Source organism: Poeciliopsis prolifica, unplaced genomic scaffold (genome assembly GCF_027474105.1).
Source record: "Poeciliopsis prolifica strain line A6 unplaced genomic scaffold, Auburn_PproV2 SCAFFOLD067, whole genome shotgun sequence".
Taxonomy (NCBI): Eukaryota; Metazoa; Chordata; class Actinopteri; order Cyprinodontiformes; family Poeciliidae; genus Poeciliopsis; species Poeciliopsis prolifica.
The window spans coordinates 2,070,001-2,091,788 of record NW_026562442.1 but is presented as its reverse complement, the minus strand read 5'-3'; the positions used below and the strand labels follow the sequence as shown (position 1 = coordinate 2,091,788).

The 21,788-nt window shown below is 37.1% G+C and overlaps 2 protein-coding genes across 5 annotated transcripts in view; both read right to left on the bottom strand.

Annotated features, from left to right (window-relative positions):
* dgki (diacylglycerol kinase, iota) overlaps positions 1–15,431 on the bottom strand; it is a 61,487-nt gene extending 46,056 nt beyond the window's left edge. For all 4 annotated transcript variants that reach the window (XM_055020371.1, XM_055020373.1, XM_055020374.1 and 1 more), the window contains exon 1: positions 14,941–15,431. In XM_055020371.1, coding sequence (XP_054876346.1) covers positions 14,941–15,173 — 233 coding nt within the window. In that variant the 5' untranslated portion in view covers positions 15,174–15,431. The remainder of the gene's footprint in view (positions 1–14,940) is intronic.
* Positions 15,432–20,585: 5,154 nt separating this feature from the next.
* creb3l2 (cAMP responsive element binding protein 3-like 2) overlaps positions 20,586–21,788 on the bottom strand; it is a 27,542-nt gene continuing 26,339 nt past the window's right edge. The window contains exon 12 of the mRNA XM_055020435.1: positions 20,586–21,788. This exon is cut by the window's right edge and continues 2 nt beyond it. Coding sequence (XP_054876410.1) covers positions 21,721–21,788 — 68 coding nt within the window. The 3' untranslated portion in view covers positions 20,586–21,720.

Sequence of the window (21,788 nt, the reverse complement as noted above, 5' to 3'; positions counted from 1 at the left end):
ATCAGCAAATCCTCTCCGGTCCCGTTTGATGTTTACATCTGACTCACGTCATCAATGCCCTCTGCAGAACAGAAATCTTATTTCACTGTACAACTAAATGTATTTTAACTTACAAATAAATTAGTTACTTGTTTCTATTTACATATCAAAATCAAATTGTAGATATTAAAACTGTTTTTTGGCTGCTTCTTGATTAGGATGCTAAAAACAGGCGGCAATAAATAAATAGCATTTATTTTAACTAAGATATTTATTCTGGCACTTTTTACAAAGTGTCAGAAAAAAATCTAAAAATAAAAAAAATATATAAAATATATGGCCTATACTTTACCAAAAGATGTCATTCTAATAAAGTATAATGAAATAAAATAAAATAACAGAATTTGGATTAAAAAAACAAATTTCAAATAGTTAGAATCTGAGGAGGAAATACTTTTTTCAGATTTCCTCCTCTTATATTTTCTAGGAATCAATTTAAAAAGTATCAAAAATCAGAAAGCACTAAATTTAAAAAATAATAAGTCAATAAACTACCTAAGCTGACCAGTGGATATTTGCTTTTATCATTTGAGAGCATTTGGCTTGGGATAACTTACAGCACACAAGCTGATTTGCATGTGTTTGTGTTTCTCTCTTTCTCTGCAGGTTGTGTTCTCAATCTGAGCTGTGAGGATTTTATTAGCTGCAATTAGCTGAGTCTTTTCTACTAATTGAACTATTTATTGAAACGAGGAAAAGACCTTAAACACTTTAAACACCTTGAAGCACAAAGAAGAAACGTGGAGGAGCAGAATTAATTACCATCAACATTTAGCTTGCTGATTTAGCCACTTGAATTTTATGTATAATTGTGTCGTCATATCTTTTGTCCACGTGTGTGTGTGTGTGTGTGTGTGTGTGTGTGTGTGTGTGTGTGTGTGTGTGTGTGTGTGTGTGTGTGTGTGTGTGTGTGTGTGTGTGTGTGTGTGTGTATCCGTTTACAAGGCTTGGTACAGGAAGCATGCCTCTTTCCCTCTGACCTTCCTCCCTCTATTTATAAGCATTGTCTGTCTCTCCCACTCTCAGTAATACGCATGTCAACTTCAGCCTCTCCACACTCTGTGTCCCTATTATCCGCATGCCTGATAAATATTTTACACCACTTTGTGTCTGGTTATTTGCTTTGCTATAATAGTTTGCATTGTTCTACTAGCAGGAGCTAAAAGCCTTTTATAAACAATTCTTTTCAGAGAAGAAACTTTTTGACCGAGTTGTTCTAACTCTATTTGAAATTTAAATTAAATAAACTGGAAGCAATGACGAGAGAAAAAAGGAAGGAAAAGACGCTACGAAACACTTATTGAATGCTAAAACAGCTATTTATTAATGATGTAACAATTTAATAGCTTTTATCAATACAATCTGGCACAATGAGTTTGATATGACTGCTGTAAACAGTTTTCAAATTAGGTTTTTTAGTCGCACTGAACAAGTAGGGGTACAAATACGATGTGGCACAAAATCCCACTACTATTCAAAATGGGAAATAGGTGAGAATATGCCTTTCCACTACGCCAGACGTGGGTTAAGGCTACATACAATTCCCTTAACTTCTCCATATATACAGAAGAAACAATACCTAAAACGTTCACATAACAGCCACCATCAGCCTTCTTCCTTTGTTATTCCAGTCAGAATGTAGTTTGTAAATATTTCTTATGATTTCCAGTAGGTTATTAGGAGAACGCACATCTTTATCTGGATATGCTGAAGGTGGAGTCTGTCCTTCAGTTCACTCCTTCATTGGCCTACATTACATCTCCTGGGTGAGTAGATGAGGAGGAGGAGCAGAGAACATGGGCTGGGGGATAAAAAGACAAAGAGAGAGAGGAGGACACATAAAGAGTGAGACAGAGAGAGAGGGACACAGTGTGAAAAGAGAGAGAAGCAGAGAAGGAGAGAGAGAGAGAGAGAGTCTGTGGGCGGTCTTGGCTTCGCCCAGAGGCCTTGGCTTCCCTCCTCTTCATCCTCTTCATCATCTCTCCTTCACACTTTCACACTCTTCCCTGCTCTTTATTGCAACACTAGTTTAAATTGGGATGCAACGCGGGTTTATTAAATTAAAAACAAAGCATTAAATATCCCTTAGTGTCCAATAAAACAATTTAAATAACATGAAAATGCAAAGGTTGTCAATATAAAAATTTTTCTTTGCAAACCTCAGAATTTTTCCTTATTCAAAATCAAAAATGTCTCGCAGACCAGCTGGACTAATACAGATCACTGTTTAGTGTGATGTTCTTGGATCAGTTTGAATAAATTGAGTTAAAATTTTTATTTCCTAACTAATATTAGATCCAAGCACAGGAAGCATCTCCCTGTTTTTTGTGTTTGTCAGCGAAGTCTCTTTCTCCAACAGCCCACTCAGAAAACCCACTCTGTTCCTAAAAGCAGAGGGAGAACGATTGTCTGAACTGTCAGCGAACAACTCAGCAGCTAAAAACAGCAAAAACCAAAACAGAGTTCCTACATCATCTGATGACAGACGGACGGACGGACGGACAAATTTCAGATAGATGAATGGTTGGACGGACGGAGGAACATCCAACTTGTCTCCTCGCCCATGAAGTGACACCATGATGGCGACGGCGGCGCTGCAGATCTCAGGAAGCCTGAAATGTTTTTCCCACAAACTGAACTAAAACTGATATGAACGTAAAATAACAAAACACTGAGCATGATACAAGCTGCACTTCAGCACAGCAGCATGACAGGCAGGAAATCCCCACAGGTGATGGCAGAACTGCAGGTGACAGCACAGTGTGAACACACACTCACACACACACACGCACACACACACACACACTGAGCTTCCAGAAACCTCACTCACTTACTTCCATGAAACAAAACCTTTATAACCTGATTAGAGTATTTTACAGAAAGCAGACCAGACCTCTAACTGGTTTTCACATATTCTAACCATTTAGGAGAAATCTACTGGAGAGGCAGAGAGTATGCAAAAAGAAGAAATGCAAATTGATGAAAATTGATCTGAACAGATGGAAATCACCTCTACTGTATTTACTCACAGGACGCTTCATGGAGAGAGAAGCTCGCTGAATAAACGCCCTAAAATAAAAACACAAAGCTGTTCAAATTAACCTGATCATCACCTGGAAACCAACATTTTTAATGCAATGAATCATCACATCAAACGCAAACTTTCAAAATGATCCTCACTGACAAGATCAAACTGGTATTTTTTTTATTGGAGTGACAAACAAGACTAAAATTATTGTTATAAAATAATCACTTGGGCAAAATTTAGTGAAATAATCTTTCAGTGAACTAGTCCTTTTTAATCAATATTAAGAAATTATTTACTTAAAACAAGTTGCTACATCTTGCTGAAAATCTTATTTCAAATGTCCTAAGATAGAACTAAAAACTTGGTCAAATCAGTTTTTGCAGCTAAGCTTGTCACAATAAGCAATTAATCAATTAGTTGATCAATTAGAATGAGCTCAATAAATTCCTTCCTGTATATTTTTTGAAGGACAATTTTGTTTACAGACACTTCATAATCTGCTTTATTTATGGTTTTAATTGTGTTTCATTTCCTTTTTGTTTATTGTTTATGGTAGTTGTGTTTCACTTTAGATATTTAAAATAATTTCCAGTTCTGCACAAAATTAATTTTATTATTTGAGGAGATGAACCCTCATAACTGATTTCTCATCATGACATTCCTAACAACGACCAACTCTAAAGGTTTTAAACCAACCAATTAAGCATCACTTTTCTTCCACTAACTTATTAAGATTTGATTTAGTGATTTAGCTGAAAGACGACACATTTCTGCACAGTCAGATGATGATACAGTATCTGCTCTGGTGCTTACAGTCAATTAAAACGTGTCATGAACCCGAGCCAGATGATGGCAGCGATACTACCGTTTTCCTCTCCTCACCCACCCGTCCTCCTCCTCCTACGTAATTACAGAGTCTGCCAGGGCGCCTGTGTGCGTGTGAAAGCGAGCGTGTAATGTGTGGGTGGCGTTAGATTCACGCTGCGCATCTGTATCTGACCTTTACGCGGTGAATAGACACACACAAAGACGACGGTGAAGAATGATATGAGAGGAGATAAAACAGGTGGAGCACCAGGCAGCAGCAGTAGAATCAAGATTTTAATCAAGAGTTTAGATGTCAGTAACTAAACTACTTGTCTGGATTAACAGAAATATAAATTCTTTTGTCAATAACCGATCCAGCTAGTTACAATACAGGACCAACTATTTATTCACGTAACTCCAAATTATTGAGAAAATTTGACGATTCACATGAATTATAGAAAAATAAATTCTTGTGTCATTTATTATTTACCGGGAGAAATTTCATATCATGGTAATAAGTTTTGAAGAATTAAATAATCATTCTGAATAATAATAATTTAAATGTTAATTTTAATTTTTCTGATTTATTCAAACATTCAAATAAACAGACTAAAATGGAAAAAAGCTTGAAAACCATGATTCCAGGGTCTGGCTATTTTATATTTTGTGTTCGTTGCAGTTTCACCCAAACTTTAAGTCATTAAAGTCTGGCTTTATGAAGCACTATCAATTCCAAAAATGATTCCAATTCATTCCAGTTATGTTTTTAAAAACTGTCCATGCAGTAATGACTGTTATTTTTACTATTCTCTCCAACTTTTGTTCAAAGAGAGCATCAATAAACATGATTACTGTCAGTTCTCAAACAGGATTTGTGTTTTTGGTGCTATATCTATGTCTTGCGTTTGCAGAAATACAGTTACCTAAAAAACAGAGAGATACATTTTTTTCCAAGAGTACCACAAAATATCATGATACAACTAAGCCCAGGAATTAGAAAAACAGTAAATTAAATAGTCGGGTCACCATAACTACCAGTTACTACCACTATATTTTATTTTTTACATTTTTGCTTATGTCTTGTTGGACATAAGACTAAAAAGTTAAAAATTAGCAACCAAAAGACGAATTATGGTTCTGTCTTAATGTGCTGAAAACAAATAAGGGCTTAAAAAACTGGAAAGCAGAGAATTTAAAGAGAAACAGTCACAGCAAAAAGAGATCAAGTTTACAGTCTGTATAACCTGAGGGCACAACTGGCTAATAAAATTAATCATTTACTGATGACTCTTTAACCTGAGCAATTAGCGCTCCCAAACACACAGAAAGCGAGAGCGAGATAAAGATGCTGTCTCACTAATTATAGCATGTCTCTGCAGCTGAGGTCTGAAGGGACAAGAGTGTGTGTTGAAGCATGTGGGGCGACCGTGTGTGTGTGTGTGTGTGTGTGTGTGTGTGTGTGTGTGTGTGTGTGTGTGTGTGTGTGTGTGTGTGTGTGTGTGTGTGTGTGTGTGTGTGCATCGCAGACTAGAACACATAAAAACACACACAAGGCAACAGAAGCATTTAAGCAAAGAGAAAAGAGGGAATGTTAAATGAAAAGCATTATTATTTAGAGTCACATTAAGATAATGTGCGTGTGTGTGCGTGTGTGTGTGTGTGTGTGCGTGCATTTATGAAGCAGACAAAGCTTTGAGTGGGGACTCATCTTTCTGAGTGCTGAGAGATGATCAGAGCTGGGTAATCCTGCCTGCATAGACACACACCACACAAACAAGAGACTAACCACAGGGCTTTTAATCCATGCGGCACACACTCGTTTGTAGACATGGGAAAGTATGTTTGTGTGTGTGTGTGTCCCAACTGAAACCGATAAACAGCAGTTTAGGATGACAGAAACCGACTGGTTCGGGATGATAAACGAAGAGAAAGAGAGAGAGAAAAAACAGGAAATAAAACGGAGCAGTTGCAGAAATGAAAGCATGAAGCAGCTGGCTGAGCGCTTCACCAAATTAGTCAGCAGAATCATTTGGCAACAGAACCGCGAATCGCTCTCTTTCGTCAAAACCACCAAAAATAGCTTTGCAGATGACCAGACCAATGAGAATAAGTAATTGCCTGTTAGCTTGAATTGATCTTCTGCTCTTATTCAGACGTGGAATGAACAAAAATCCAGATTTTCTGGACTGTATAGGAATTATGTAGCAACCAGTGATGGAGTCACTGTCGCCTCATCAGCCGACTCCACAGGTTCATTATCGAGACAGATGGGCTTGTTGGAAAAGAGAAGAGGTGCTACTTTCAAGTAGAAAAGCGTACGAAGGAAACACTTCCAGCCTCTGGTTTCTTCGCTCATATTTGAGCCCGATTTGTTTGGTTTGCCAAGTTCTGTTTCATTTCATCTGAGCTCTTTCCTTCACTGATATTTATGGGTGATTATTCTGGTGCTGAAACACTCAAATAAACAGTAAGATGGAAAAAAACATGAAAATCATGATTCAAGGGTCTGGCTTTTTTGTATGTTGTTTCACCCAGACTTTTAAGTCAGTAAGTGAGACAGAAATGGAAAAAATGAACCAAAAATAATCTGACCCAGATTATTACGTTTTCAGACTAAGTAGCTGCCTCATATAGAGACTTTTGCAGGATAGTAAATTATTATGAAGGAAGACAGTATTGCCAATTTCACACAACTATGAGACAGCTATTTGTAAATGATCCTTTGAAAAACTATTTGGATTGAAACAAACTAAAAGCATCAAAAATTCTAAATCCTATCATTAAAAGTTGTTTTCAAACATGTAATAAAACATTTTTATGAAATAAAAAAGTAAAAATAAAAAAGACACGTCCAACTTCAAGGTTTAAGAAATGAATCAATTTATAAATTTGGGATTATTTCAAAGATTTCTGTATTCTGTGAGATTAGAGAGAGATTATGAAATGGCATAATCTCTCTCTAATCTCACTACTAGTACTAGTAGTGTCAACTACTAGTACTTTAACTACTGCACATTAGTAGTTAACACATTGTGTTAACTACTAATGTGCAGTAGTTAAATCAAAAAATGTTCAATCAGGCATTGTAATTGCACAATAAATCCTGTGTAATGTTACATACAAAGCCAAATTTTAAGCATTTCTGTTTTATAATTTAATTGTATTTCACAAGAAAGTCAAAAACACGAAGCTGAATACTAGATTATTTTTAAATGTAAACGTGTGCAAACTTTACAGCCTGTTCTGGGCCTGTATTTCTTTCCTTTACGTCTGAAGAATGTAAACAGACACCCACAGCAGAAAAGGCAGCCAGGCAGTCTGTTCTGTCCTGCTGTATTTTTTATTTTAGTCCCATTAAAGTTCATCTAGGATGTTCAGATAACTGATGTTGTTGGTTTACTTCCACTCTGGTTGCAGTTTTAGCAATAATTCTATACAATCAGCTTTACTCTGCAAGTGAAAATGAAATAATTCCTTCTTCTTTAACATGTTCAGATTGAAGAGTCCACTACTTCACACCAGTATTGACTGTCTTTTGTTAAAAACATGTGGAACCAAACCTGCAATCAGATAACTGTCTGTTGGGGAAAGGAAGTAAATGACTAATCTTTCAAAACAAGTTTTTTTTCTGCCAGGTTCCTCTTCTTCTTTCTGAAACCAGACAAGATTTACTTCTCTTTTCTGTTTTTGCCCTCTTTTTTAACCCCATTTCCAAGCAGGAAAAGCCTCTTACAGCCAGCCAGACGACTAATAAGGAGCAGCTCTTGTTAGCCAATCCCTCTTAATGCTTCAGCACTCTGTATTATGGGTAAAATACCCCAACGCCAACACACCCGCGCTCTGAAACACTCCCGAAAAGGCCAGGAAAGGAAAGAGAAACCTGCCATTCCAAAAAAAGACTTTATCAGTGGTGTTTTTAGATAGATATGAATAAACGAACACTTACACATCATCAGCCAACTGGAACACAGAGAGCAGGGGGTGGGGGTTGTAGTAATGCCCTGTTTGGCTGTAGTAAATATGACAAGAGACGGGAGGAGTGAGTCAATGTAGACGAGTAACACTTCACTGTGATTAAGAGGCTCACATAGCGCCAACCTACGTACAGAAACGAAGACTGTAACGGTCAAAAACGTCGCGAATTACATGAAAAAGCAATTTATTAACGAGAAACTAGCAAGCTTCTGGGAAGCTGCTGGGTTTTTTGTTCCCCGTTTTGTAAGTTATTACAAAATGACGACTATTTTAGAAACAGAAAGTAAAATTAATTCATGTATTAGTGGAAAAAAAATAAAGAAATTCAGCGGTTTATATTTCTAGTTTTGTGATTTTGCAGTAAATTGTGAAAGATTGAAGTTCTGCAAACGTTACAGCTGAAAACTCATAAAATGTGGCAGGAGAAATACACTTTAAAAATTCCACAAATTCCACAGATTTTGTGGAATTTGTTTATTGTGTATCAATTGAAATCCGATTTTTTCAGATAGAATTGGCAAAATTATTTTTGTTTGCCCAAAATCAAAGGTAAAGGTAATTATATTATATAGCACATTTTCAGCAACAAAGCCCTTCAAAATCAGAATTATGAGAGATATTTTTTCACAGAATTTTTAATCTAATGTCTTTTTGAAAATTTTTATATTATTTCACAATTTTCATAGTTTGCTGGATATTTGCTACATTCTTCCGAATAAAAAACGATGACTTTGTGTCAAGACCCATTTTTTGCAGACTTTGACTCCGTGGCTGATGTCCTGCAGATGTTTAAGTGCACTAGACCCTCCTACAACAAAAACATTGTCATTATTTATGTCATTATCTATGTTAATACACTGAGGAGTTACCTTCAGTGTATTATAAGCCTGGCGGGCCACCAGGCTTCACAAGTGCCTCCACCATTCATAGCATCATTTGTCTATTGTAGTTATTTTTAATTATTGCCTTTTTTAAGACTTTATAGTTGGTTTTTAGGCATTAATCTTCCAGTGTTCCAACAGTGCACAACTATCAAGTGATATTTTCAAATTTCTTGTCAACTTTAAACATTATTTAAACTCAAAAACAGCAACTGTTATTGCAAAACAAACCAAACTGCACCAATTCTTATCAACTTCTGCATGCCAAAAATAATGCTAACAAGTGCTAATTAAGTGCCTATAGATCTGCACTCCATTCCATTTTATCATCTCTAAAGTCAATGTTCACAACTTTTTGGCAGATTTTTTGCCACTGACTTCCTAATACTCACTTTGGCAGAAATTATACACATCTTGCATGAGCTCACTGAGCTTTAGGAGAGAAAATCAGAAATATGCATGTACGTCTGTTCATCTGAGGACGAGAAGAGAGAGAAAACTGTGTCAGTAAGCCTCACGTTTCCTCAACAATTGCTGTTCTGATCATCTGTTTAAAAATTCATGAGTATCTTTAAGCTGTTCGGACTGTGCGACAAGCGTTTCATTGGATTATAACACAAGCTTCTCCACTAAACCAGCTCATATTCTGGCTGTGAAAAACAAAAAAGAAAAGCTCCTTCTGCAGGTGTTTTCAGGTTACAGCTCTGATTTTACATTGATTTTATTTGGCATGCTTTTCAGTCATCAGGGATAATGGAGATGGAGGTGAGAGGTGTGTTGACCCGAGTCCATTCATCAAGCGCTTGGTGAAATATTTTATAAAATTACAAGAAGAAAGCAAAACGTATTTATAAGTAAAAGAAGAGACGACCAAAAGAAAAATGAATGGATAATCCTCTGCAGCATATATCTAACACCAATTTTTAAACTTATTGTAAACCACATCTGGTTGCAAGCAGTAGAGGAGCAGTGGAGACAAGCAAAGTTGTGACTAAAACAAATTTTGTTGTAAAATTGTTTAAGAATATTAAAACATTTCTGATCGAACAGCAAAAGAGCATTTCAAAGTGTTTTATACCATAAAAACCTCATAGTGACCTATTATGAAAAAAATAAACATTACATTTTGTCAAATTCCATCAAAATCATGACGCAATTATACATCAAATATACTGATTAATGTTCCACTTATTATCAATCAAATACCACTTTAATCCAGACCTGTGAAAACATTGTTGCATTAATCAGTTTGACTAAATATCAACAAATGTATGAGTTTCTCTAGATTTTGCTGTCAACATTAGCCCTTCAATCCTGAAAATATTCTTCAGATGCTAAAAGGCTGACTTCGTAACTGTCTTTATGCGTCTTTGAATGTTCCGGTCAGTTAGGAAAAAGTAAGATTATAAACCTGATTATTTTATGCAAAGTAAACATTTAACAGTTTGCCAACTCTTCAATAGGAGAGATATCGATACGTTAGATCAATATTTGTGTGTTTGCAAGTCTAACTTTATGCAGTAGAGTAGCAGGGTGGTAGGAAAATGCTGTTATCTTACTGCTTGGTATGACAATCATGATATGAATTACTTAACCCATGTTTTTCTCACTCTTACTCGATGTTCTGCCTTCGCTCTATATTGTTCACTAAGATCCACAGAGTGCATTTGCCACATTGCAAATCCATCCACATGACTAAATGTATTATTTGCAAGCAGCTGAAATATTATAGCCACCAAAGCAGTCGTTTGAAACTGCAAAATTGCATGAACTCATTATGTGATGACTACTGCAATTCAATACACAGTGCAGCTCTGGTGCACTGATAGATGTTTAGTCATAAGGACTCTGAGGAATGTTATTTAAACTTTGATCATCGTCGAACAAAAGCCACATGTAATGTTCAGAGAACAGCACTGAAATAACAATAAAAGGCAAACGTTAAGGAGTGGAGATGTAGGTTTGGGAACCAATTCATCCAGCGTGACTTTGGATCAGAGTACCTTTGCATATTTGTGTCATGCCAAACAAATATAGTGCAATAACATGTTATTTTGCTGTTACTTGTGTCTGTTTTGAACTGTGTTGCACACCCTATTGTGTGCACCAGGTATTTCTCTTCATTTTGCCCTTTCAGATATAATTTCCCAGGGGAAAGCTGGGGCCATTGTGCTGCACTGTGGTGTGCTGCTGTTACACAATTACTGTAAATAGAGAGACATTACGTCGGTTTCTCAATCTGAAATCTCTCTTTCCTTCAGGCTGTCTCATTGTTCGTACAAAACCAGCTGCAGATTATAAAGTTTAAAAATTCATGAAAGCCTCCAAGAGCTCAAAGGTAAGCATGTTATAGAATCGGCCACAAGCTTCGCCGCATATCAAACTGCAACTCCGACGGCTCTGAATAAGATTTTTAATGTTCTTATACCACTCATCAATCTTTCTTCACTCTTTCAGCAGGTTGACTTGTAAATGCTCACCTTATGCAAGAGTAATAAAGCAATTGCGATATAATGTTTCACTATTACCCATTTCACTCTTTTATATTTCTTGAGTAATGACTCTCCTTTGACTCTGAATCAAGCCTTCAGCCTTTTTTCCTCTTCTCATCCTCCCTGGGCGTCTTTTTCATCTCTCTGTTCTCCCAGTGTCCTCAGTGCTCTGGCCTAATTGAAAGCTGAATACAGTTTTATATTCTGCCAGCATCAGATGATGAAAGTGCTTTGATCACTGTTTACCCCTGCAGGTGGTGCACAGCAGCAGCAGCCATACCAGATACATTCACGTCTCTTTACCGTTTCTTCTCTTCTCTTGTCTTTTCCGTGTTTCTCTCTTTGCATGCTGAACGCTGTCTCACGGTCTGTTAGATTACATGATGAAACTGCAGTAAACGCCGGCACGTGGACACATCTGTTGTTTGCAAAGTGGGCTGTAAATAGTGGAAGGAAAACGTTGCGAATTCCTATCGGGTGGAAGCTCGTTTCTGCAACAGGCTGTAGTAAAGTTTGACCACACGAGAAGTCGGGTGTCGAAGCAAAATATATATTTTTTTCTATTATAAAGTGTGCATGTAGTAGATAAAAACTAGCATTTCTCTTAGCGAAATATAAGAATATTTTGTGAGTATATTATTCTTTTTCAGACACTTTTACTTTTCTGTTGTTTTCTCCTATATTTGGTCTTTTAGTTTACCAACCTACAGACAAATAAAGGCTTATTCTCTTCAATTTTACTTTAAAAATGTAATATATTCCATATTTTCCAGGAGTAATCTCATGTGAAGTGCAGCTCTTAGCTGCGCTGAATATTTCATGCATTAATTTAAATCTAGACATCAATCAGCTATGACTAACATTTTCTAGTACTGTGTACATAAAAGCATTTAGTTTTGGACAGAGGTGTGTTTTACTGTTACTTCACTGTTGGTTTTGTTTTGCAGCTCAGAAACACAACAGGAGGCTCGTTGTGTTTCTGAGCTGTGAGAACTTGAGATGTTTATCATTTGTTATGAGATTAAATGAACAACAGAGATGACTGGCTGTCACACGTAGACAGGAAGTTCAATTACCAACTGTGGGTCCAGTAGGCTGATTGACCAGTTAATTAGAGCAATTTCCTACAGATTCATTGGTCAAGGTTCATAAATATTCCTCATGTCCAAATTACACACTTTTACAGAATTAACCCTTTGGCAAAGAGGTCAGATCTTTACCCAAGGCCGTTTAAACAATTTTTCTTATGAAGAAATATTTCAGAAGTGAAAGGAAGTCCTTATTTTAAAAAGTTTATCATTTTGTCGGCCTCATTTGTTGGTAGATTGCAGGAGACATGGATGGATGGATGACAGACAGATGATGGACAGACAGATGAACGGATGGATGGATGTGAAATCCCAGTATTTCTCTTGTTTTTCTGATTAATCCATAACAAACGTTTGAACTTCCAGATTTCTCCAGAACCTGTAGGTTAGGGTTAGGTTGCCATATTGCTGTGCCGACTGCCTCAGACAGATAAAGGTAGAGTGTTCCTCAGCCAGTGAGGGTTACCATGCAGCCAGATGGGTGAGACGTCTAAGAATAGATAAAAGGAAAAACACACACACACACATAAAGTGTGACCAAGTCCTGGCAGATAAGTTTCACGTGCCTCACGCTGCTGCTAGCAGACAATACGGCAGAAAAACTCACCCAGACCCCGACTTTGATCAGCTTTCTCTCTCTCCCTCATATAGCCACATATGGTGATTCACTTCTTGGCATTGGCCACTTCAAAGCTATGTAAACTACCTCCCTCCTCTGACCGGCTGACTGCTTCCTCCTCAGTGAGGAGGGAGGTAGGGGGTTCACAGATCACCTGAACCAAAAATAATGCCGCTACAATTCAAGATCCAACAGCAGCAACACAAACATGCACTCATCTGCTTCTATTTCGTCACACATTCATAGATATTTACAGTTGAGGGCTAAAAATACAAAATCCAACAAAGTTAAACTGTGAAATATTATCAAAAGAAGAAAAAAACGTGGTAGCTTCTCTAACCATCTGAGCAGTTATTTCCACATTCCTCTTTCAGCAGAATAGTCAGTGGTAACAAACCGTCTCTGCTGCGACACGAGCCAAATGTTCCTCTTTCCAAATGAAATTAATCCAGCAAGGGAAAACACTCTCGCTGTAGACTAACTACACACAATGGATGTTGTGATAGGAAACAGAGAACAAGATGAGGGCAAAAATGATCACATTTTAACTAGACGTACATGATGCATCGGCAATAGGGCTGAAACTAATGATTATTTGGACAACTGCTCATTTAATCTGACTTTTTTTTAATACAATATTAAAAATACATCTGCTGGCTAAAACGTCTGAATTATAGTAAATCCACCAAATAAAAAACAACAAATACTCCCAGAAAAATAAAAAACACATAACACAAATTATCGTCTAGTAAATATCTTCATTAAAAACCAAAACCCTTTCACAAACGAAATTAGTCCAATTATATCAAGCATTAAAAAAAACACTATGTTCTGGTGTTCATTCAATTAATTCAAAACCTTTTAATTTTTGTAGTTACTTGATCCAGATTTAGGTTGTTTCTATGATTTAAGAAGCTGTTTAACCGGAAACAAACAAGAGACTAAATGATCAATTAGGGCTGAAATTACAGCAGATTCTTGATGTGGGGTCTCCATTTTCAATAAAATATCACTTATTCAGAGGAAAACAACTCAAATTATTGAAGTTTTCTGTGCTTACGAATAAGAAAAACATGGATGCAACGTTTTACCCTAAGAATTGAAAAACATCAAAGAGAAAAAATGCTTCATAGGTGCTTTGATAGAGGTGGCAGTTTTGAATCCATCTGGAAATAAAATACAAAATGATCTCGAAAGCAAATGTTCCTAACATAAGTGCTTTAAAGTACATGTTGATGCTTTTATGACTGTAAACAGTTGGAGTTCTTGACTTTAATGCATTTTATGAATTATATGTTTATGTTTTCGTTTTTGTCTGACGCTTTTATCCACAAATAAGGAAATAAAAATGTGATGAATACTTAGAAGGAAGATGGCTCCTTGTGACATGCAGAAATAATAAACATAAATATGCAGGAATACTGGAGTTCTTTCCCCCAGATTTGACCTCTAAATCCCACTTTTGGAACCGATTCTTTCAGATTAGATACAGTTATGGAGATATGTGATTGTGTGCTATCAGCAGCAGCTGTCAGTCACACTGGGGTGTCAGGCTGCTGCTGGCATTCACATAAACACAAACACACATTGCTCACGAATCAATACAGGATCTCTCCCTCCCCCTTCACAGGGCGCTACAAAAACAGGACTACACCACCGTGACATGCACACGCATCCGCACACGTACTGCGACTGTGTGCATGCAGAAATGTTTTGATTTGGGCTCAAATGTTCGTGCTCTGCATGGATTTACGTTGTGACAGCAGCAGCGTAGCGCGGCTTGTCTGAACGAGCCAGAGCATTCATTCCCATGTCAGAAATCTGCTTCACAACCAACAATACAGCCTCATCTTTTATGTTCTTTTACTATTTATAGGCTTCACTTTGAGTTTCTTGCTTGCAAGTACATAAAAGAAATGTATTTAGATCCAGGAAAAACGCATAAATCCCGAAACACATCCTGCTCTGAGCGACATCCTGCCACAGCATCCTCCCTCTGATCTCCACTCACCGATACGAGGTCTGCTTTCTGAACGCCAGTCCGCGTAATTTCTCCTCCAGAGACTCCTGCTCCATGTCCGGCAGACTGCTGAATGTGTCGCTGCAGCCCATGGCAGCCTCCTCGGAGCCCGCTCCGGACTCTGAGTCACCCCCGTCGGCTCCGAGAGAGGCCGGGCGGCCGCCGAAGCTCCCTCCCGCCGCCATCGCCGCCGGACCAGCGCGGCTCTTCGCTTGGGGGTCCATGCTGGTCACTCCGAGATGGACCCCCCTCTTTTCTCCCCAGTCTGTGACGGGACACGGTGGTAAGAAGGAAGCGGGAACTGAAATGTCTGCGGGAATAAAACAGCCTGACGTTCTCCTTTGGAGCTGCCTTAACGCGGAGGTCTCCGACCGTTGACCGCCTATATATGCGGCAGGACGGCGGAAAGAGCTGCACTCACGAGCCCCTGGACCAACTGGCGAGCGAGCCCCGTACGTCAAGCTGCTACGTTCGGACCGGAAAAGGAGTAAAGCCCTTTCAAAATAAGACCCAATCGTCACAAAATAAAAACCAGCTGAAGAATTTTTAGTTGTTTTTTTTTAAATGTACTGTTTCTATATAATTTTGAACAATCGCAAATTTTTCATTTATTTATTGTGTTAATAAAAAATATCTCTATAAAAGTCATTTTATTTGTTGGATGTAAAATTCCAATTTTAAATATTGAGAGAAAAATAATCCCACTTAATAGAAATAAAGGCTTGAACACCAGTCTAATTACAAAATCACTAGCAGACAAAAATACAAAAATTATCTACAATATTATAAATCTGCAACATAAATTTACACAACTGGAGTACAGATAACTACTCCAAAGTCAAACTATTATAATCTATACTGTATTTATGTATTTATTTACAAATATTGTTTCTTAATCTATTTGTAAATTAATTTTATTGTTTTCATTTTTTTCTAAAGGGTTTCTTCTTGTAATCAAGGGTTCTCCACACTATTTTGTTCGAACATTTCACTTATTTTTTTTGTGTTTTATAATGTCAAGATTCTGATCTAGGTATTTAGACTTCCGAGATGTTCTCAGAATTTATAACCTGGCTATCGAGTTCGACAGTCAGCAAATTAAAGCTTTTAATTTGAAACGTAAACAGACCGAAAGTTTGCTACTTTATTCCTTGTGGCATGACAAGTGTTTCAAGCTGAGAGCAGCGCGTCAAAAAGCGTGTTCAGTTTTTATTTCTAAATACAACATCCACCCAGCTTTACATGCATCATTGCCATCCATCCATCCAGCAGTGTGGAGTGATCTCTCTCTTGGTTTTGTGCTGCTTCATCAGTCAGAAAATAGGGCAGAGAGTGAGAGTACTCCCACCACCACATGCCTGCTGTCAGTATCTGCCTCTGAAAAGACTCACAGAGAGAAATCTGTTGAGTCTGCATGTCATTATCTCTGGCATCATGTTAACATCTCTCGTCCTCCACCATACAAGTCCCACAACATGTTGCAGCCATCAGCCGCATCTGGCAGGCGCTGGAGGTTTTTTTAAGCATCAGGGTCACTAAATCACCACTGACCTAAAGAGATTTTCCTCTCAGTCATTCCTGTTGACATGGATCTGTAACCCCTACTAGAACTTTTTTTTTTATATTTGCATCTTTGTACATTTCATAGTTGGAAAAGAAATGCGAATAACTTTGTTCCTCTAAAATGATATTTCATTCAGGTTGACATCCATATGTTCACTGGACCACAATTTATTCTTTTCTTTTCAGACTTTCTGTCTATCAATTAATCAATCAGGTTTGCTTTAGTTTTTGTTATTACTTAGAAACTTGTTACTTTTTTTGAGCACATTTGGGAAGTTCAGAGAATACTTATACTTATCTATCAACCCTGAATAGGAGTGTTTATTTACTTTGGATCAACATTATTAGCTTTTTCTGCTTTTGCTCTTTCTTTTGGTTTGTTATTTTGTTTGTATTTCCTTTTAAATCCTGTACAGCACTTTGTATTGTCTTGTCGATGAAAATCTGCTTTATAGATAAAATTAGCTTTACCTGCTATACCACATTCAGGCAGTTCAAACAAACAAAAAAAATACATCATAAACACATTATACAGTAAACAGTTGTGAAAACCAATAAACATTGCATTTTGTCGTTAAAAATCATCAATATACATCAAATATGTTGGTCAGTGTTACAATTATTTTGGTTCAAAAGCAATTCTAAACAGGTAGGTCTTTATTTTAGCCAAAAATAAATGTATGGCTTTAGACACTCAGTTTTCATAGAAATCTATAACTGACAGCTCCTCCTCCTTTTTCCTGTTTCTGTCTATAACTGTGTTTTTTAGACAGATTTACTTGTATTCAGAGTTTCATGTGTGATTTCACCATGTTCTATACATGTTTGTAAATGTTACCAGTATAAAACGCTGTTTAACTTTACCACAATTGGACATGGCTCTATTTCAAACAAAGAGTTGTATTTTCCAAGTGTTTCCCGTCTGAAATGCATCGAATTTCCAGGGAATTTCCGGAACAAATAAACTCTGATGTACACAGGTTATCCATCACTGCTGCTGCCAAACTGAAGGATTAAACAAAGCATGAAGCGTCTGCTTTGAGAGGTTTGTTTGTTGGTCGGGATGCCATCATGTCTGAGCTAAATTCAGTCCTGACATTCAGGCCAAACACTCGTCTGTCCGTCAGCTGCTGAATCTGTGTTTAGCCTGCACAGCGCAACTCCCCAGATGTCCACACTGCAGAGCTCGGATCCAAAACCTGCTGTGTTCCTCTAGAAAATAACAAAATTAGATCATAACTGTCTGGAAGAGGGAAGATAACGTTTTTGAGGATCCAAATGTACCAATAATGCCATGTTTGTGGAAGATCTTCTAATATTTAACTTGTAGAAGCGGAAATGTATGAATTCTCTGCTAAAGGGTGGAGAAATAAGTAAGGAAATGATTGGAGATTTAATAGAAGATCAAATTATGGTGGACAACATGCACTGGCAAAGAGTCTCTGGTTTGGTTTCTGTCTAAATCAATAACCGGAATGAAGGTTTGAGGTTTCATCTGAGGTAAAGTTAAACAACTTAGAGCCTTTCCTCTTCCATCACTAAGCCATAAACTTTGAATGATCCATCAGGATCATTAGCAAAACTGCAAAAGCCAATAGCATAATGCTGCCGCCACCGAGCTTGGCAGGTCAGGGTTTTTAACTTTGAAAACATTTTCTGTTGTTTTCAATTTCTGTTTTATTAGTATCGAACGGGGAATATTAGTTTTTCTGAAAGTCAAGACACAGTTATGGAAATCTAAGCAGAATATTTGAATATTGGGAAACATTAAAGCTCGTCAATCAATGTTTATCCTGCATTTAGTTAATTAAATTAAACTTTGCCTTGGTAGATATTCTTGTTGCATTGTTTTCTGCAAAATTTCTGTTCATATGGCTATAAACCCTTTGCTAAAGCAACATAAACTATATATTTTTCTCAAAAATGAGAATGTATTAAAAACCATGGCACTGCCACCGCCGTGTCCAACAGTTACAAACTCTACATTTTACTTTGCTTGAAACAAAATGTGCAATTTTTAAATCAGAACATGACATTTTGGGCTCTACATCTATATCATTTTTGCCTTCAGTTTGTTGTTACATTGAACAAAAGTACAAGAAAGAATTGCTTTTATGGATTATTGCTCTTCAGAATTGATCAGACACAACTGGACGGTGATGGGATCTAGAATTACCAACTTGCCTTTACCGTAACTTCAACTGTTTCATTGCATGTTTTGTTCCCAGTTATTTTTATCAGCCTCATGGCAGCAGGCTGCATTCAAGCAAAGCTCTGCTGCTGCAGCTCATTGTTCGCTGTGTTACTATGTGAGGGAATTGTTTGTGAAGCTTTGGGACTTCGTATTATCCTGGGACTGTCTTAGCAATTCACACGTCTCATTATGAAACTGTTGACCTATTTTGGGGAAATAAAAGCTCCACTATCTGCCAGCCTGTAAAACCAAGAAACTCGGGCCTGTTTAACAAAGTTTGGGCCTAATTTAATTCAAACCCGGGAGAAAACTGCTAAGAGGTGGCAGCAAATAAACTGAATTATAAGGTGTATGTGCTGAAAAACAATGTTAAAATGTGTTGCAATCCATCAGCTCTAAGCTGAATTATCCTAAAGTTGAAGAAAAAGGATGCAGAAAAAGTTCTAACTTGCTTCTTAAAAATAATTTATCTAAATGTTATTTTTGGAGCCATTTTAATGTCATTTTCAGAGTCTGAGTCAGAGGGAGCTGCTTTAAAACGTCCACAGCTGCTGATTGTAGCGAAACCTTTCAAAGCATATTTTGCATTATGAAAAAATAAACTTTCTCCCCATAATCACCACTTGAAACCATTTTATGCAACAATACACAAATCAGTAGATGTCTTGACGCTAAGTGTTGCTCAAGGGCACATTTACATGCAGCAAGGGAGAAAGGTGGAATAAAATCTCAAATCTCAAGATTAAGTAGGCAACTAATCTTTACAGAAACAATTTTCGCATTTGTTAATTCATTACAAAGTGCAGTTTTCAAATGACTGATGTCAAAATTGTCACTATGTCAAGTCAGATTAATATTAGACAGATAATCTGTGAAAAGATCCATTGTCTCTCATTCCTCCCTGAGCTACTATTGCAGTCTGAACAAATTTACCGCTCCCGGTCAAAAACAACCAACCAGAGGCGGAGAAATGGCTGTGGCTATCAATCATTTAATGTAGTTGCTGCTAAATGTGCCAATGTAAAAGCTCTGAAGAAGGGGAATTGTTCAATAAAAGAAACCAAAAGCTTTCCAACAGTTAATAAAGTAACTTACTGCGGTACAGGTGTGTTTGTATAAACACTTGTACCTGAAGAAAGGGAATATTTCAGTTAAAGAATAATAGAGACGTACCTTCTTCTCCAGATTGTATCTGAAGAGGAAGTTCCGGCGCCAGCGCTCGATTCCCCCTGCTGGTTGCATCCTGTAACTACATCAACCAAATCAAAACTGGAAAATAATTCACCCAAACAGCCGGAAAACACTGCAAATGTAAACAATAACATTAAAGTCTGTAAACATACAATATGGAGATAAGACAAAAAATAGTAAATGTACCACAAACTTACAGTGAATGTAAATGAACATTTCAATCCATCACACTAATGGTGGAGAAATTATATTCTGTTCAGGAAAAAACGATTATCCGCTGTCATCATGGCTATGCTAACTAGTCTTAGCATTTTTGGCATGCTAGCTATGATGGACAGGGTGAGGATGATTGACAGCGCTAAGACCGTCCTCCTGGCTGCAACTGGTTGGTACTGGTGTATTTCTGTCGTTACAGGAAATTTTATTTTTTCAACAATTATTTGTCACAACTTGATCATTTTAGCAAATATGTAAAAAGAAAAAGAAAAAAAATCATAATTCATAAAAGCTACTCGCAGCTTTAACTTATTGGTAGAAATCAGAATTTATTACAGCAAGTCGTTCAGATCCTGATGCACCAAAGCAGCAGCAGACCATCGCAAAACCACGTTTTGGTTCCTTCAAAATAAAATAACCTCCAAGAGCAGTCGGCGCTTCTAAAAAAACAAACTCTCAACCACAATCAACATGCTTTTACTACGGAAAATACTTTATTTACTTCCAAAGCAAGAAGACAGAGACGAGTTCAGATTGACTTTACATGGGAGCCACAAAAACACAGAAGTTCTTTTTAAAAGTGGAACCAGTTTGTTTCCAAAGGCATTGACTGTGAGGAATGTACTGTACAAGACTGATCATCAGTGCTACACATCAATACCTTTATTAATTCACTGGCTAATCTAAACGGGTTCAACAGGACATCTGAGAGGGAGAAAATGTTGCTTTAATGCTCAAAAATCCAGCGTTCATAATTTATCAACAGAACAGAGCCAAAAATAGAGAGCGGGGATGAATTATAGATCGTCCCGACACATTTAAAGTTTCCTCATTTATTAACAACCCACATTTACAAAAATAGAAACTTCTTTCCAAGTTTATAAGACGTATTTTTGGTCAATGCTGAATTACAATGATTAAATGTCTTTTTACCTAAAGAAAGGCAAATTTAATCAAATACAAACCTAAATATCTCAGAAGGACATTGAATAAAAAAGGCGCCTAAAGCTACAGACGAGCTAAAATAATGTTTCCTCCACAGTTCTTTGCATTTATTGAGGAAAAAATTGTCAAAAGACACAAACAAGCCAAAACTGAACATGAGGAAAAAAAATCCTTAATATTAATCCTGGTTTTGTTTTTCTCGACGGGACTAAACACAAATGCCCCAGAAACGTAAATACATACATATATAATATAAAAGAATACAAATAAAATATTAAAATAATATATGATCACAAGCTAGTATCAAAATGGGATGAAAGCATTTAAGAAATGAAATAAAAAAAAGTTTCTATAAATACACGACTCATCATCAGTGTCCTGTAAAAAGCCTCACATGTCGAATTTTAAAATAATTTCCTTTGGAATAACGCCACACTGCTCTGAATTTTTATATTTATATATATATCTCAAGTCGGAAGCCATCAGTGCAACTTCTAATTCAGAAATATAAGGCAACCAGTGCCTCTGTGTTATTACAATTTCAGTGTATTTGATGGAGCAGAGGTGGCGTCGGACCTCAGTCAGTCAACAGGGGGCGCTGCTGCTTCCGGACACATGAAAAAGCTCCAGAGAAATCTTTTAGGATGGGGCGAAGTGAGACCTCAGGAAGTCTCGTTGACCGATCGATCCAGCTCTAAAACTTTACTGCTGCTCCTGTTCGCCGTCTGCG